The following is an 18,825-nucleotide window of genomic DNA, read 5'->3' as shown; positions in this document are numbered from 1 at the left end:
ACTAATAGAAACTGGTGCAGGATTTAGTGTGGAACATCTTCTGTATTTCAAAGATGTCAACTTTTGTAGTTTTAAAAAAAAAAAAAGATTACCTTTAATGTGTGACTCAGTTAAAACTTTCTTCTTAATGAGCAGGGTTGATTTATCTTTTCTTAAAACTTGATCTGAAGCCATATAAGATCTTATTACTCAGGAGAGGAGCTAAATAGTAGGGTTGTGTGAAGCTTCAGTCCCTGATTCAATTTGGCAGCGATTCAGCCCGATTCGGTGGCTGAATCCTCAAATCCGAATTGAATCAGAGGACTTTTTAATCTCTCTGAATCAAAGCGGAACTCTCTGAATCGATTCGAGGGATTCAGAAAGATTTGGAAATTCAGACATAGAGACAGCTTTAAATATTTTTTCTACATGCCTCTAGGTAGCAGGGGCTCATGAATGCTGTGATGCTGGGGTGCATGGAGTGTCCCACAGAAGCGTGAGGGGCTCCCCAGCACCGTAAGCAGCAGACCTGGAAGTGAACCAAAAGTAGTTCCGAGTTTGCTGCCAAGCACATTGAGCCGCTATGAAACGGAAAAAACTTCATATACATGTACATGCATGCATACATACAACAGTACTACTCCTTATTCTACAGTTTTCTTTTACTGAGAACTGGTACAAAAATAGATAGACAACACTGTTTTTCTTTCTTTGCCTCCTTTTAGAGATTATTGGGCATGTATCTTTAGGTCTGTGTGCATGATATTTCTAAAGTAGTCTATGATGCATAGCATGATACAAAACAGCATTTATTAAGAATAAAAATATCTCATTCAAACAAAAGTCAAGAATTTTCCAAAATTCATTTAGATAGGATTTTTTATAGTAAATGAAAATATTTTACATTTCTACAATGAAATATTTGTTTTCCCTCACATTCTCATCTGACTCATCATTTGTCCCTGATCAGGCAGTATATCCAAGACACCCCCAGATCTCTGCTTCCTTCTGTCAGGAGCTTTTTGTTCCATGAGTTTTCTTCTCAGCGTGGTGACAAGTTCCTTTGGACTCCCAAGTATTATGTAGCATTCTCACATTCAGTATTTCTCACAGAACTGGTTGCATCCCAGTGCCAGGTGTGAGGTTCCTGTTACACCCGGCTATGCCCTACCCCAGAGATGGCTGCATCTTAATGTGAGAGGACCCTGTTATACCCAAAGGTGGCTGCAGGTGAAGGGGCCAAGTTATACACATAGAGATAATACTTAGCTTTGTTTACCAGTGGTTCTTGAAGTACTTCACAAAGGATATCTGTATCATTAGCACCATCTTATAGAGAGGAAACTGTGGCACACAGTATATTGACACTGTTATTTAGGACTGACCTTGAGGTTGTCTTCAGCAAACCACTGTTCCCTGCTGCATCATTCTTATTTCTTCACCAAAGCACTAAAATATACCGCAGATACCCTTGCAGAGCCCTTCAAAGTACTGGTCAGTGAACTACTACTCTCCCCTGGTAAACTTGTCTCAGCTTATGGGCAGTAGAATGGGGTGCAGAAGGGCCAGAAATCAGGAACAAGGAAAACAGACAATTGGGAGACTGCTGCTGGCAGACTTCCCATGCTTGAAACCTAAAACATGCAGTGAAGTTCCAAACACACTGCAAAGAGAGACAGGCTGTGCAGCAAGAATAGGGGTCACCTTGATGCCCAGAATTTTTAGCAGAGCTTCTAGGGCTGGATTGCTCCTGAGGATCAAGTTTTAATGGTTATAGTGTGTATATGGTCAGCATAGTAGTTAAGGACAGCCTTGGGTTTGACACCATTAGTATGGCCCCATCTAAATAAGGGAATACAAACCAGGGTTCCTTGATCACAATCTAGCAATCTGTCCACAAAGTCACAGATGGTATGGTCTGTTGCCTGCTTAGATAACTTTCTCAAGCTGAGGTTCCTTATTTTATTCAAGATTGTGTTCACTTCCCCTTGGCTTCGCATCCTTTCTCAACATTTTCTTGAAAGTAGGTTTTGTGGCTAGGGAGTTTCCAGTTCATTTTTCCCTTTAGAGGGTATTTCAGATCTTTATATGAAATATGAATTACAGTGAGGTTCAAAAGGAAAGTGACCCTTTGGTTTCAAATAGCCAAAAACCACCCTGGAGGATTTTCAGGTTTGATGTCCAGTGGGTCCTTTAACACGCAGTATTGACAGATTTTGAAGGGAGACTATAGGTAAGATGATTCCATCTATGTTGGAGGTTTTAAGATAGAACATGCAACCTTGCCTGCCTTTGTTTTTAGGTGATGTAGGGTTCTTAGAAATGTTGGTCTATCATGCCCTACCACATATGCACTGTAATATACATTAAAAGGAGGTGGTTTTTTAGTTTTCTGATCTAGGGACTGGTCCAGTAGGCCCTTACTCACAAGAACAAGTGCTGCAGTCTTGGGACTTTAAAATATGGAGAGGCCCTACTAAAAGAGCTTTAAATTTAATATAAATAAGAGCACCCTGAATTGTAAAGATGTATTTAGAATACAGACAAGTAAAACAATATTCTAGACTACAGTAAAAAATATTATCTATTCTCCCTTTTACTGTCCCCCTATTATCTTTAGTGCCTACATGAGGGGAATCACGTACATATTCCACATCGTACTGGTGTGGAATTATTAAGAAGTCTGAAGATGAATCTGAGGAGGAATTGGTAGTGTTAGCCTAACAATCTAAAAAGATATAGCATTCATTTTATATTAACCAATGTCATATGTTTAGATATCTATGTTCACTCATATGCTTATAAGGATTAAAGGCTTTAAGTATGTTAATTTGTGAACTGGGCTCCCATTATGTTTGAGCACTTATGTCAGGAGGCCTAACTAAAATTCATATGACCTTTCATTTTGCAAAATGTTTTTAAATTTGTTTAGTGAGGGATTTCTTCTTTGTACCAGCCAAACATTATTTGACTTGTAAATTTTCAGTTTTCATATTGCCAGACAAATACCAGTTTCAATAATTTGCATGTCTGATAGAATGGGATTTTTTTACTTCCACTTAAATACAAACAGCGTGTCAGTTGAATTCTATGAGCTATATGTGGTAAACAAGTTGGGTATACGAAGGGGTATGTGACCTTGCTGAGCCTGCTCCGTTTCGGTTGTTTTAGTACAACAGCAATAGCAAACATTGGTGATATACTTCTTATTTATGTTTTATGATCTTATCAATAACCTAATTGAGTTGTGTTCGATTAGTCTTCAGGGCTTTATGCACAGTGGATTCAACAACATCATCAGGCTAAACTGTCCCTAACAAAGAAGTTATATGTGCAATAAAATGGTAGCTGTTGCTGAACAGGCTGCCAGAATCAGCTTTGGAGGTAGTCTTTTTTTTCAGTGGAAGGTACTGTAAAGGAAGCTATCTGTAGAGGGTTTAATTGTTGTGTACAGTACTGCAGAGAACTACCTGCAAGCAAACGTTACATTTTTTAACTAAAGGGTGATTTTCTTAATCATGTTTTCAGTACTTCCTGTCCAGTCAGTGGCCAAAAGTGCAGCTAGCATAAAACACAACTAAAAACAGTTCTAGGAATAATAACCCATCACTGAGTACATGATAATTAGTTCAAGCCGTGGTCTCTACAGAAATAAAACTAATATTTCGGGTAGCTGGAGATATGATGCCAACAATTTCTGTACCACCACAAATGTCCTTGCAAGTTCACACCTAGAACAGAAATTTAGAATCAGCTACAAGCAGTCCAAGCAAAGCTGAGTCAATCTAATCCTACTTGTCTTACTGTGGCTGGCCTCTACATAGGGTCTAAAGTGAGAGAGCCTCTGACTCCTGGCACTAGCAGTCAGCCACAAGATCTGATACACAAACATAACTTGTACTTAGGACTGAATTACACTCATTTCCCTTGAGTTACTTTTAGAAAGATGTGTTATTACATAAGTAAATGAAGCTTTACACAGGTTCTTCACTGTGAGATTATTACATTACACTGATTTGAAGCAATAAAAATTTTGGGCCTTAGTCCATGAATTTAATTTGTAAGGTCTTTGAGGGTTTGTTGGGGTGTTTTGTTTGTTTTGTTTTTTGAAGATATTGCTATTCCTTTTGGATGTTACTAAATAGACTCATACAACAGTATGATCCTTTGAGCACTAAGCCCTTCTAACATCAGATGGAGGCAACTTATCAACCCTTCCCCACCAAAAAGCATGTACAATATGTAACAAGGAGCCAGAGGCTTCTGTTACTTTAAGATGGAGACTATAATGGATATACTCCATAGGCAGGAGAAGGCTGCTGAACGTAGACTAGCTGCAGGAGAATAGGCAGTTAGGGAGTTAAAGGGCTGCAAATAACTACCAGTTAGCCCAGAGCATGCAGGCTGCAGATCACAGCTCTGCCTTGGCCCTGACCAAACTTGCCCCATCACAAGATCCCAGTGGCTCCAGAGCAGCCCGCTGCCCTGTCCTCCTGCATGCCCTGCCAGCGTGCCTGGGGCCAGTCTCCAGGGCAACCATGGAGATTGGCCCCAGCCATGCAGGCAGGAGCTGCTAGGAAATGAGTCCACTGCCAGCTGGATCCAGCCCACAAGCTGAACTTTGTCCACCCCTGCTATATGACATAAGGGTGATTGGAAAGAGCTTCAGCTGAGCTGAAAGCACAGCAGCAAGCTGTTCATTAGAACTAGGGAGCACGCCTGACCAGAGGAAGAGCTCAAGCAATATAAACCTGGGTCCCTGAGACAGAGGAACCAGTGTTGCCCTGAACTCTGCAAAGTAAAGAGCTCCTGCCAACCTAGCCTGTCAGGGAGTGAAAGCTGCGGGCCTGGAGTTAGGAGAGAGGTGGGGGGCGGGGAAACACCTGCAGCCCAGAAGGACATTGAGAGCTTTTTTTTTAAGCAGGTTGCTGGCATTTTGGTTGCAGTTTATACCAGATGATCAGATTATACTTGTAGGGGTGGATTAGAGGCCATGTAACAGGGTGCTTGGGGCACTCTGGGTTTCAATCCCTGAAAAGTGGCAGGGGAGCAAGCCTGGCTACAGCCAAGAGGGCCAAGGCCTGACCAAAATGATTTAAATGCAGGCAGGCTGAGGCCAAGAAGGTAGGCCACAGGAAATGGGCCTAAGCTAGAAGTCTACAGCTGGAGCAGCCAGTGGGCTAAGGCCAAGAGAGCTGAAGCCTATGTAGTCTGGTGAACAAGTCAAGTACAAGATCCACAAAGCATGGGCATGGTAATAAGGGAGGCTGGAGGCCATGACTAATGTCCCCAAGGTGAGGGACAAGACTTTGCCAGCCAAGAATGAGAAGTAGTAGAGAGGTGAACTGAGGCTTGCTCCAGAATCATGGGGACAGCCTCCCTAAGGACTATAATATCCATCAACGCAAGGCAGAAAAGGGAGGGTACCCTGAGGAGCCAGGGTGGGGCATGGGTAGCTTGGCCAGCAGGGGACATCCTGACCACCCTTGAGAAATGAGTCTTGCTTAAGAGTATAGTAAACAGACATAATACAACCTTAGAATCTCGGTTTTCTAGCTGCGTTCACTGCAGCCATTGGCATGTATTCACTGTTGTACTCATGGGAATCAGATTCACATTGCTTGGTCTGCAAATAGAAGAAAAATGCCATGAATTCAGTCTGCAGTCTTTAAGCCTTTCAACTCTTGTTTTTATCCTTTTAACAGGGCAGTTAATTCTGATCCACAAAGATCAACAGTTGCCTACTATCTCTAGTACCAATTTTACCATGTTTTAATGGTATGGCAAAGTCAGAAAGGATTGATGTTCACCAACAGAGGTCACTCAGACTTGTTACAGGACAGAATCTGAGATGGAAATAAAAAGTAAACTCTGTCTAACAAAAATGACAAATGGCCCTGGTATTTCTTCTGTCTCTGGGTGTTGGGTTCTTTAAGTGGTTTTGCTCCAAAATATAACTGGAGTTGGAGCAAAGATGATTGCTTGCCTTCTTGAAGAAACAATTAAGTGAATTGCTTGCCAAAGTGTTTTTGCTGACCTGTGCAAAATTCCTTCCTTTTCCCTGTGGTTCCAGGTCTTTAAATCAATAAACAATTCAGTCATAGAAAAAATAAAAAGTGAGCTGCTGTCACCAATGACTCAACTTCAGTGGTAAATAAAAGTTCAATTTCATCCTCAAAACATTTAACACATGCTGAGTGTGTGTGCAAGTCAATCATATGTCTTGAATCACACTAAATCAAGCTTCCAGTGCATCCCCTTTGGCATGAGTCTGATAGAGTCTTCTGGAAATTGCTTACCTTATTTCTTAAGCAGCAGGCTATTATACAGCAGATACAGGAAGTCATGAAGAATGCAGTCAGTCCAATAATTATCCATGATAGAAATCTTGGTAGCGTGCATTCTTCCTTTTCTTGAACAGAAAAGAAATCACTGAGGGTAAGCATTTCCTTCTAATTACAACATTTTAAGTAAGCTTTCCTCCTTGCATAGGTGAGGCAGCAGAAATGAGTTTTGAGGGAACAATTTACATGAAGTAAGACGATGGATCAGAAAGATGCATTGAGTATTGAGCAGGATGTGGCAGTGGTCAGAGAAATTTGTGAGCAGAAGAGGTATCAAGTCTATTGGTATTAACAGCATAGTCAAGCCAAATTATAAGGAAAGGAGACAAAGTTAAAGATGGGGTCAAGACAGTGTGGGCTTGCAGTCCAGAAGCAACCAATGAACTTGAGTTTAATGGATAATACAATGGAGTGTCAGTAAGATGACTTAAAGAGTGATGTGGTGAAAAGGATGGCAAGCAGATGTTTTGAAATGTATAGTTGTCCGTGTTCACAGGCTATGCAGCCAAGAATAGAAATCTTATCTATGCCAAAGTGGCATTTTTGGCATTTGGTCAACCAAAAATGCCATGTAGATGACCAAAACTTGACATTTAGATGATGAGGAAGGGAATAGAATTGGTGTATATATAAATCAATTTTAAGGCTAGATGAGATCATTAAATCATCTGGTCTGATCACCCATATAAAAAAGACCATAGAGTTTCATTCAGGTCTTGTTTTGCCCAGGTGTTGAGGGAAGGAAAAGAACAGAAGAAGAAAGATGAGGAATCATAAGGAAGAACAAAAGAGAGGGCTTGGGTAGAAAGTTATAACCCTGCTTGGCTTGACAAGGTGATGAGCCAGCCTGGAAGATATTGCTTAAAATTGAAAAGGCAAGTACTATTAACATGGTGCCTATTAGAAGTGCTGGCAGAACCCATAGCACGTAGTATCATTCTTTGTATCAAATGTTGATCTACTCTGAATTAACAAATGGAGGGGCTCCTTCAAAGAAGTGAGCAGCATGTACTCATTAATTGCAGCGGGAGATGAGAGACTCCACACAGAGCGGATCTTAAGACAGTTCTGTATTATTGCTATGAGTAAAAATATTGATGAGCAACCTCTTGCTATTGCTGCTCTTGGGTAAATCTCAGAATGGGTTTTGTGTCCAGCTAGACTTAATTAAAACTTTGCCTTCCATTTCTTCTACAAATGATAGTAAGCATATATAACTTACAGCCAAGGTTAAGACTGCAGTATACGTGAGCTTTCTTTGAGTTAGCTGTCTTGGAAACCATTAAAAGTAGGTCTGATTGTATACCACCTATTGGGCATATAGTAGATTTAGTGCCTAGGGGCATATGTAGGTGAAATGGGGGTGCTAAACTGAAGCAGTGGTTTTTTTAAAACACCACTTCAATTTAAGGAAAAGTAAACTCCCATGTTATGCACACACCTGTGTACTTACCTTCCTCTCCAGCAGTTGGAAGGGGAGGGCAAGCTGCTGGTGGGCAGAGCAGTCCCAGGGCTGCAGGGTGAGGCTCGTGCTTCCCTTCATGGCAGCACTGTCCCCCGCCTACAGGCACCCAGCTATGGTGGTCCTAGGGGGCACCACAGCTGTGGAGGGAAGCACCGGGCCCCCACGCAGTTCAGGCAGGCTCCGAGGGCAGTGGGAGATCAGGCTTGCCACTTTTTTTTTTTGTCTTGGGCAGAGCCTGTCTTCCCAGGCTGCTTCTAGGCTGCCCGCATGGACTTCTTGTAGAGCCCCTGAGCTGCACGGACCCCAGTGCTTAACTCCGTGGCTGTAGAGCAGCAAATTAAAACTCCCTAGAGGAGTTTTAGTTTTCTGCACCCCCAAGTCATTTAAGGCACATCACACCACCAAATTTGCTACAGCGGCTAGAATTACTACGCAATACACTGCTGACACATGCAGACACTAATACCGTTAAAGCAGTGCAAAAGCATTTAACTCGCTTTAAAGTGTCATGCACACATGCCTCTTGTTTCATCTACACACAGCCTAGTGGACTTAGGCACCTAATTACATGTCTGTTCCAATCTGTTCAAGTCTTTGAAAGTCCATATCGGATCTGCTGAGTTACAACAACAAGGGAGGGAGGAAGAGGAGGACCCATCCTTTTGTTTTAACAATTTTACAGGGCCTGGAGCAGAGTGGAATGGAGTTGCACTTAGGTGCCTAAATCCAGTTATGCACCTAATGAAATGCTGGGTAAATATTTGGACAGTTATCCTGTGCTGAGCTTTGTGCAGCCACCACCACACTGCTACTGGTAACCCAGCTTTCTAGTTTAAAGCAAGCTCAGATATATCTGCACAAGATACAGTCACATCTTTCACTGCAGTTAAATATTGAATGTCCCTGTCATTAAGACCACAGTAAAGAAAGAGCAAAAGCAAACTTACCATGGATAAACAAATAGGTTTCATCCACCTTACAGTCTATATAGGGAGGGGGCAAAAGGATTTGCAGGCAGTAGATATAAATGTCACTGTGATTACGTTCCAGATTTTTGAGAACGAAAGAAGTGTCGCTGCCAAAATAATGTGGTTCGCAGTAGCTGCTTCCATTTTCAGGCACTGCCTTCCCCTCAGTCACATGGAGTGCACAGATAGTCTGCCTCTCTCGTCCTTTCAGGAGTGTTATGCTGAAGTCAGTAACATTTTTGGGGCTGCTAATATTGAACTGGAAAATTCCGTTGTGAAATTCAACTTTCACCTGGGGGTCCAAAAACGAAGGTTGTCCTGGAGAAAGAAGAATATAAAAAAACAGTAGGAAGAGAATTTCCCAAAATAAAAGTAAAAGGTCAATTTACACCTCTAGATTTCAACACTATCGTTATTGCTGTCTAGAAATACCTGTCATTGCAGAGCAGCTCACAATGAGTTACCCCCCTGTTAACATGAAAGAGAGAAAATATCCCATTTCACTTCCACCTTTGAATTCTATCCACTCTAGGAACAGTCAGCATTCCAGTGTTGAAGCAGGGGCCTAGATGTGCCTGCTCATATTCACAGTCTGAAATCTACATCCAATCTAGTTTAAAATGCTCACCAAGAAGTGAAGCCAAAACTTATTACTTCACCTATTGGAGAAGCCAATGAAAAGTTGACCGAGGACCTTCTGGTGCCTTACAATTTACTTTTTTGGAAGAGTCAACAACTAATAGTGCTGAGAACTATTTTCTGGAGTGTCCTTGAATTTCAAAGTGCATTGTACTGGATGACAGTTTCCTATTCAAAAACAATGTTGTGCAATTTATACAGATGTTAACAGCTCTGCCCTTTTAAGACAATTGATGCAAATTGACCTAAATGTTTTTGAAAATGTCTTACCTAGGTCTTTGCATAGTGGACATGACAGGCATTGACCAGCTCCTGAAAAATAAAACATCATGTGCAACTTATACTAAGTAATGTGCTGCTAAGGTGATAACTTTAGGAAATATTACTACTGTTGGGAGTACATCAAGTCACACCTAAATGCTATACAATAAAGTCCAACAATGCAGTAAAATCACTTCAAAATATTGAAATCATGAACTAAAAAACACTAATTGATCAAGTGCTGATACTGGCCATTTATATAGTATTTGGAAATTTTCACAATATCTTTGCAAAGTCTTTTCTATACTTTGCAAGTAGAAACTGAAGCTCTGTTGTTTTTCTCTCAAAACAGAGGGAATCTGCAATAGGACGAAAACTCTGATGTTATTGGTTCCTGTCTTCAGATGAGGGTCTAGACCTTACCTTTCTCTTTCCAGAGCTGTAGTATCAGAAATCAATGTCACAGCTTACTAGTTAGAAAATGTTGTCTCTGTTTCTCACAGTACTTTTAGGGAGCTCTTCAAAAGTCACTTAGGGCCTTGTCATATGTTACACTTAAGACATGTTAACTGCATTTAAAACACAAGCATCCACGCATTCAAGCCAGAAAACACATGCCAAGTACTGTCATATCATAGTAGTTAAGACTTTTGGAGCAAGGAATATCTCCATATCATGTTAAGTAATACATGTTATACTATCATGGGACTGCTTTACAGAGATAATACAACTACTCTCACCACTGCATCCCAGCAGTTTCAAGACCGGTGACCTGGGAGGGTTGGGACTGACAATCAGCTCTTTATCAACTTCACAGCTGGATACAGCCCTGTCCAGAAGGCTGAGTTCATAATAAGCATTACTGTGTGACTGCTCAGGAAACTTTCTAATTCATAGTAATGCTTTCTACAATCTAAATAAAACACATGCTAAGTGTCCTGTGTGACAACGCCCTCAGGTGGAAACAGCTATTCTAGGGTACTTGGTTTTACTTTATTAAAGAAGTAGAAAGAAAATAGGGAAGAGTTTTGATTGGCCAAGATATTATTGTATTTCAGCACTGTCAAGAGGTTGAAGGAAAAGTGAGCATCACTGCACTTGCCACTGTATAGAACCATAACCATATTTCTCAGTCCTTGCCCTAACAAGCTTGCAATTTATGGTCCCAATCCTGCAAACCCACAGGCACATGAAATTATTCACATGATTAAGTCACTGCAGGCAAGATCTGACTCAGTAAGTTGTGTTTCCGGGATTACATGATCTTTCAAACTTTGTATTCTTTTGATGTCTTCCTCACCCACTCTCTGCCCACTGAGGTAGTATAATGAATGATATGCTAATAGAATATCTTTAATACTTTAATACATTTAGAAATATGCTTTGAGGCGTTCAGTTGTAAAATATTATATAAACAGCAATTATTATTGCCTCCTATATAACTGACTTATTCTTTTCTTTGGATATCACATTACCTCTGGTTCACTGAGTACAGTCAGTCACTCTTCTCTGATGCTACTGTAATTCTAATATCTGTACTGCGCTCAGGTCTATTACCTCCATGTGTGATAGCAGCCAAGATATCCGTGTCCCATTCCCACTGGTGTGGAGATAAGGCAGATGGGCAAAACACGTTACTTGCCAAAAATTGTAGGTTCCAAGGTATATTTTGCTGATCCTGATGTGTAGTACAACAAAATACCAAGCACGGACAATGTCTGAAATGCGTGGCTTTACAACCTTGTGCTGATTTATACACTCATAATAGCATTGTCCCGCTGACTTCAGTGGGGCTAACTGTGGATGGAGTAAGGTACTATGGATCACTAGTAAAGAAGTTAGAATTTGGCCTTTCATTGGTGAACCACAAACTCAGCAAATCACAGACCACAACAAAATCACCCTTAAAACCAGGCAAGTTTTCAGTATTTGCCTCCTATTTTACACATTAACTCCTCTAAAAAGATTTAAAACCCTGTTTCCATTTGCATCACTTCACTGAAGTCAAAGGGAACACACTATTATGATGAGTGCTTAAATGGACACAGGGCTTACACAGCCACATAAATCAGTCTTAAAGCTCATGTAACAAATTGTGTCTTAAATTCTGATCCCCCCTGGTGGCTGATAGAGAATAACAGGCTCATTTGCTATAAGCTAATGAACTTATTTTTGAGAGACAAATCTGTGCTTTTGTGCCTGGAGGTTGTGGTTTTCATCCTTGTTGATGGATAGGAGTAGGGGATGTGACTATGTGGGCATGCGTAAAAGGGTTTTCTCTTCCCCAGTAAACAATTTTGATGCTCAGTTAACATCTGAAAAAACCTGTACACCGGCACTACTGTGCAGTAGTGCGAGTTACTACACATTGATTTAGTACTTGGTTTTCCAAATACTAAACTTAATGTGCAGTAACTACAGTGCATTAATAAATGTGTAGCTGCACCCAGTATGTTACAAATGTAAGCTTGTTAATAGTTCTTCAGGGACCCAAGCAGGGTGAAATGCAATCTTAGTCACCTAAGTATACTTAGGAGCTTAACAAGTAAAATAAAAGTCTGGCTTTCAACTAGCAGTTTCAGTATCATACTTTGAGCTAAAGTTAGCTTTGCCAACAATAAATGGAGAATGTCATGAAAAGTTGCAAAATTTTGCAGGATGACTAGTAAATAAATAGTAGCAAACATTGTTTCTATGCTACCAATTAATGTCAAGTGAGAATCAATTGACAAATTATGAGAAACTCTGAATCCTTAGAATTGAAGCAGATTGCTAACTTCAGTCACAAATGTACAGCTTTAACAGATAATACAGCTCCCCTGTTCATCCAATAGGAGTAAATTTTCTGATTTATTAATAATATATCATCCTTCTCATCATCATACACCATTATGGTCTTAATTATTTTCCTTGGTCTTTTCAAGGCTGGACAGTAATTCTGGGGAACCTGTTAGCACTTGGTAGTCACTGACTAAATGAGTTGAAATGCTACTTCCTGAAATACATTTAGGCAAAATGCACATTTGGTGGGGGTCATAAATGAGGAGAGTAAACACTGTTGGCTCTTGCTTACTAACATAAATGTTTGGAAAGGTTTACATATAGCACATTCCTAATACCAATGGAAATGTAAATAAAAGAACATCTGCTACTGTAAAGAGCATGCAGAAGTGCCTCCACTTTTTCTTTACTTTTTCTTTATTACAGTACTTGGAATTAGGACATCTGACTCACAGACATCTGAGGTTTATTTTTTCATTAGAAAAGCAATATGATAGCCATCTGAAGTAATGCAAGAGTAGTATGAAGTCTTTGGGAACAGGGTGAAAATGTTGCACTAGTTTCACAGTCAGGTAGCTATGGAGTTCAGAGGAGTTATTGCTGATATAGGTTGGTGTAAGTTAAAGGAGAATCTGGCTACTTATCTTTCTGGTTCAATTGGGCCAATGGTTTAATATAAAAATTACACACACACACTTCTGTATATAATATAGAATTATAACATATTTCTATATAATGTATAATATATTACATTATATATTATACATTATATAGGAATATATTATAATATGGATATATATTTGTATGTATGTGTCTGTCTATATAATTATATTGATTCCCAGAACGCTTAAAATATATTTAAAATTATTTCAATCATGTTGACATGCATCTTTAGTTTTAATCTTCAATGCAGGGGATATTCCACAGGGCACTTCATTCATTCCTGGAATAGCTGCTGCTGGGTACTCTGTGGCAACAGAAAGGTGCTGAATTTGCCAGTTGTTTATCAGCCATCTCTGATAATTTGAGCTCTTGACTTTCAAATTGGCCTGTGGCTGGCTCTGTGTCATTTGCCAGTAACACAAGGAAAAATGCAGTTGTCCATAACAAAATTAAAAAGATAAATTAGATTTAGCTTTCTAGTTAGAACTTGGATTTGAGAGCAGAAGGGATAGTCCTGGGTTGGCTGAGTGTTTTTTTAGTTTAACTCTCAAGACAGTAGTGCACTAAATAAAAACTGTAAATATGATATCAAAACCGTGTCTTCACTACTAAACAGAGGCATTTCATACCATGATTTTAGGTCATGTCTAGCTTTGAGACTAAGTGTGGGGGAAGAGGGAGGGCTTCAAGCATTTTTTGAGGGGGTGGAGGCCAGTAGCATAGTGAAATAAAAACAATTTTTAAATCACTGTAATTTTTAAATCAGTATAATCCAGGAAGATGTAACTGTAAACTCAGTAGGAATCAGGGCTCATAGAGCAGAGCTGTCCTTTCAGCAATGGACATGGCAGTCAGAGATGCGCTAAAAAAAGCAGGGGCAGATTCAGGGGGGTGCACTGATACATGTGCACCCCCTTTGATTCCTCCTACACTCAAAGTTTCTACAAACTGCTGGGCAATAGCAGCAGCATTTTTTAGTCAGGCTGTGCTGCAGTAGTCAATTGATATCATGGCCCATTATAATCTACCTGATCCCCTCTAAAATCTTCATTCCATGGGTGTCAGTGACCATCCCTTCTTTTTAATGGGTTCCACCAGTCAAGCTATCTTTTGTTCTGCAATTCTGCTGCCTATTAGCTGTTCCTGATAATGAAGCCCCTATTTTACAGTCCTGAAGATTAACTTAGTCCAATGAAGTTATATTTACTTTTCCTTCAGTCTTAAATTGAAAAATACAGCCCTGGGCCCCTGCCATACTAGTAAAGCTTCTAGCTTATTTTAACTGGAGAAAAATATGTGTTATTTTATATGTGATGATGCACCTCACCATCTGCACCCTGCTTTTCAAAATTCTAGATCCATCCATATTAAAACCCTTCTATATTTTACATTGTAAAATATCAGAAAAATGATGGTGGTCATTATTAATACGTCAGCATTTGCTACTGTGTCATCTGAGGTTTTTCTCTTCGTCACAGAGAACTAAATACATTTGAATGTATATAGATTAGTTTGCAATAGGAAATGTATCCATGGCAAGTCCACAGAAACAGTTTCTCAAAATGCTCTTGTATTTTTCCAGCTGGCAGCCTTTTAAAATGCTTGGATATATATTTCAAACGGCTGATCTCTTCCATAAATTATTTGTATCACTGTAGATGTCTTAAATCACTCAAGTTTGTTTCATCTCCTCTTGTCTATTTTAGTAATAATAATAAATAAATATGACTTTATATGTTGAAAGCATTTTAAGGGGGAAAGAGAATCTTCAGAGACTTTATTTTTCTTTCACAGGAATTTTCAAAATTAGCCTTTTCTCTCTAGTTGTTTTTCCTTTTCTCCAGAGTCCTACATTGAGGGTCAACAAAGTTTCAGTATCAGAGCAATTGTTTGCACCCTTAAAAGTACATATTCATTCTGTGTATACACAAAGTCTTTTCCAGTGAGCCCAGTCATAGTAGAATAGGATCATAGAAAAGTAGGGCTGGAAAGGACTTTCAGAGGTCATCTAGTCCAACCTCCTGCCAGAGTCAGAGTCAGGATCATCCCTATCCAAACCATCCTAAAGAAAACCATTGTCTAACCTATTAATAAAACTACATAGTCAACCCTGACAACCAGAAAGCATGGTACACTAACCTGCCACAGGTAAAGCAGGGGGACTGTGGTGACCAATGTCCTGCTACTGTGAGGGTTGTTAAAATAGGCTAGAGAGATGATAGAACCAAGGAAGAGAGCCATGCCCCTGCTACAGAAGACAAAAACCACCAGTTTTTACCAACCTGACCACTGGATAAAATTCCTGCCTGACCCCAACTATGGTGATCCTGAGCAGAGAGGTAAGACACTGTAGCCAGAAACCTCTGGGTTTAAGTCCCAGAAGGAGGATAGGCACAACCCAAGCAAAATATACAGCCTTGACTGCAGCCAATGCCTAATGCTTTTGAGGAACATGATACGGGGGGCAGAACAAACAATCCTGACACATACACCAACCGGGGGGGCAAGAAATATGGGGGAAGGAAATCCCTCTTATGTGGCAACCAGCAAAGCCAGAAGCACGGGAAGTACTTAATGTAGAGTTTAGGCTTAGCTCCTAGGTCATCCTTCTGCTTAGGTTTAGCTCCTAGGTCATCCCTGATTAATGTTTATCTAACCCCTTCTTGAACACCTCCAGTGATGGAGATTCCCCAGCTCCCCTGGGAAGTCTGTTTCACTGCCTCGCTGTTCTAATAGTGAAAAAGATTTTCCTGATACCCAGTCTGAACTTATTTTGCTGCAACTTGAAGCCATTGGTCTGTGTCCTACTCTCTCCAGCAAAAGAGAAAAGGTGTTTTTCCTCTTCTTTATGGAAGCCTTTCAAGTGTTTGAAGACTGCTATCATGTCCCCTCTTAAGTGCCTTTTCTACAAGCTGAACACAATTATTTCCTTCAACTTCTCCAATCATGTTGGGTGGGTCTGTCAAAATTCATCAGTGAAAAAGCTAACAATTTGGGTCTGTGATTTTCATTAGCTGATTCAGTGCAACACTTCATTAAGACAAGAAGCAACTCACATGTCTTTTAGAGATACTGAGTGAAATCTTTGCCTTATTCGTGTCAATGCATTTAACCATTGAATTTCCAGAGGACCATACTTTTTATGAAGTCACTTTTAAGACTTCAATACCAACTTTATACTAGTTAACCTTCAGAAGGATATCTTCCCAGCCAGAAGGGCTACATGATATTATTTTTATATATAGAAAAGCTTAATACCTGTGTAAGATATTAGAAACACTAAAATTCCTCAGGAAGACCGTAAACTTGTATTTATTATTAGAATTTCAGCAGCATATTCTTCTAGTGGCCTTAAGCATAATCTTCAAAGGATCAAATGTAAATGGTGTTTAGTAAAAATACAGAATAAATTCCAAGCTTCAGAGAATTGTTGCTTTTATAACAAATCATACTACATCCTACGGCAATACAGGGATCACAATCAGAAATCTCATTAATGAAATATTAACTGAACTGCTACACTAGCTCTAGAATTATTGGTGATTATGTGGGTTTCAAAGAGGTTAAAAAGAATATAATTTACGGTATTTTTTGTATACTGAGATACTGAACTGAATCATGTAAAATGCTGTATCAATTTCTGGTCACATCATCCAGACCCTTTTTAAGTTATAGCAGTGAGGCAATGAGGATGATAAACTACTTTTAAACTCTTTTAAACTACTCTGAATTTTCTCTCTGAAATATAACATTAAACAACTCCTCCAGACCATATATATTTTCTTAGTTAAGAACATATCCCTTACAAATATGATCATATTTAATGTCAGAAATTCAGTATGGATTTCCTTACTCACTTGTCATCATATTCTTAAACTTTCTACTGTGGCTCAGTGTGAAAACCGCCTAAAACACAACAGTATCAATAGCTAAAAGGTCATTCTAAGCACATGAACAAAGAATGTGAATGACCAAGTTTCTTTTTTTTTGTCTCTCATGGACAGAACAACTGTCTTGTGCTGGCAGGCATTCTGTTCTTGCCAATCTTTGTAGTATTAGGAAGGCTAATAGTGACATACCTTGTCTTGGTGACTATTCTTAATAGTCTCTTACCTGTCCCCTTCCTAACTTTCATTCTCCATCTACTTTCTCTGTTCTTTGTGTGTCATAAATTCCTCATGGATAAATATTGCAAAGAGCAAAATCCAAAATGCCACTTACCATATAGGGTTTCAAAGTGAAAGCAGAGAAGACAGAAAGTTAAAATGCCTGACTTCATAGCTGTCTAACAGACACCAGTCACAGCCTTCCGTCTGTTTTGAAGGAACTGAGAAGAATTCATATTTGCCTGTGTGCTGTCTGTTAAATAGGAAAGGAAGTGGTTTGTGGGTAATAGGGGAATTGTACCATCATTTTAAAACTGTTCAATTTAACCCATGACAGCATTTTAGCTCTGTCAGCATTTATTGTGCTGTCACCCACAGCCAGGAAGGTGAAAAAAATTGTCATTATTCTAACTTAATAGCCAACAAGGTGCCATTGACATTCACTTCCATGCTACGTAGTTTTAGCTTAACATTACATCCCTTCAACATACCTGTAATAAAACTTTTGCAAATAGCCAGTGGCCAGCAAAAAGTTCTTCCATAGTAAATGTCTTTCCAACTGCCCCCCGCCCACCCCCCAATTATTCTCGAAAAAAATTAGATACTCTTTGTTTTAAAGCTGTTAGTTGGTACAGTAAACCTGAAGGGATGGCTTACTGGTCTGAGTATTGTACCTGGAACACCTGGTGTTCAATGGAAACACAGATTCCAATGACAGCAGGGTTAGTCCTTTGTCTTTGTGGGAGCTCATGGAGATAAAGTCTACTGTTAATTCTGCACGGACATTAAAGATCCTTTGGAATTCTCTGTAGAAGTGGGGGATTTGATCAGTGTTATCAATCAACATTTTCTTTCTAGTCGCATTTGTGTAGCATTCTGTGCTTTGGGGTGGTGCCTAGAGACAGCTGCATATCAGGGCTGTTGCACTGTATGAGGTTTAGGAAATGTTTTAGGATCCTTTGGGATAAAAAGTGTTATGTTTACATACAAGTGAATTGTTACATGTGTCTATAATAGTTACCAATATAACTCATTGATTACTGGGAAAACAACTCATGAATGTACACTTCATTTCAAGTGTATTAAAATATTAGAATTCCTGGATTTACAAAAATCATATGAGTTCAATGAGTGTACTCCAACTGTCAGAAACAATGTGTTATCAATTCAAGTACAGGGCAGATATTTCAAAAAGTGATATTAGTTCCCTCTGTATTTTCTTTGTATCTTATCATATAATTTGAAAATAATAGGACTAGTTATGCATTATTTGCAAACTCCAAATCCACATTTTGTTCAGTGTGAATACTCTTCAACCATTGTCTTACTCTCTACTTTTTCAAAAAGTGCTTTTTAAAATTTTGGCACCAATGTTAGGGAACTTTTAACATGAATATTGGAACAGCTTCACTATCATCCTTTGGAACGAGGTTACTTAAGTTTTATTGTACTGGACCAGAAGCTAACAAAGATGATTTTAGTTTCAGAAATGAGGCTCAAATCTAATTTTTCATCTTATTTTTTGGATGTATAATGAGTTGAAATCAAACACTTCTGAAGTGAATGGATGTTCATATTCTATTGCAGATTTTGAGCACATGGACTTGAATGTATTCTGA

The 18,825-nt window shown here is 39.4% G+C and overlaps 1 protein-coding gene across 1 annotated transcript; it reads right to left on the bottom strand.

The window, feature by feature from the left end:
- Positions 1–772: 772 nt before the first annotated feature.
- LOC109323210 (inducible T-cell costimulator-like) lies at positions 773–17,445 on the bottom strand. Its single transcript, XM_019554665.1, has 6 exons — positions 17,322–17,445; positions 9,666–9,707; positions 8,736–9,074; positions 6,279–6,391; positions 5,515–5,605; positions 773–3,710 (listed from the first exon to the last, which is right to left on the bottom strand). Exons 1-5 carry the CDS (start codon positions 17,377–17,379, stop codon positions 5,516–5,518), a joined length of 642 nt encoding a protein of 213 aa, XP_019410210.1. The 5' UTR covers positions 17,380–17,445; the 3' UTR covers positions 773–3,710; position 5,515.
- Between the last annotated feature and the right edge of the window lie 1,380 nt (positions 17,446–18,825).

This window comes from Crocodylus porosus, unplaced genomic scaffold (genome assembly GCF_001723895.1).
Source record: "Crocodylus porosus isolate Cpor-Errol unplaced genomic scaffold, CroPor_comp1, whole genome shotgun sequence".
NCBI lineage: Eukaryota > Metazoa > Chordata > Crocodylia > Crocodylidae > Crocodylus > Crocodylus porosus.
This window is presented reverse-complemented; position numbering and strand designations above follow the sequence as displayed.

What these genes read in the sequence shown, in the direction of transcription:
- LOC109323210 (XM_019554665.1), bottom strand. Translation starts at nt 17,379, where the DNA reads ATGAAGTCAGGCATTTTAACTTTCTGTCTTCTCTGCTTTCACTTTGAA. An exon ending in TCACTTTGAAACCCTATATG is followed by an intron (nt 9,708 to 17,321) that starts GTAAGTGGCATT and finishes TTTATTTTTCAG; the next exon opens with GAGCTGGTCAATGCCTGTCA. An exon ending in AACCTATTTGTTTATCCATG is followed by an intron (nt 6,392 to 8,735) that starts GTAAGTTTGCTT and finishes TTTCTGTTCAAG; the next exon opens with AAAAGGAAGAATGCACGCTA.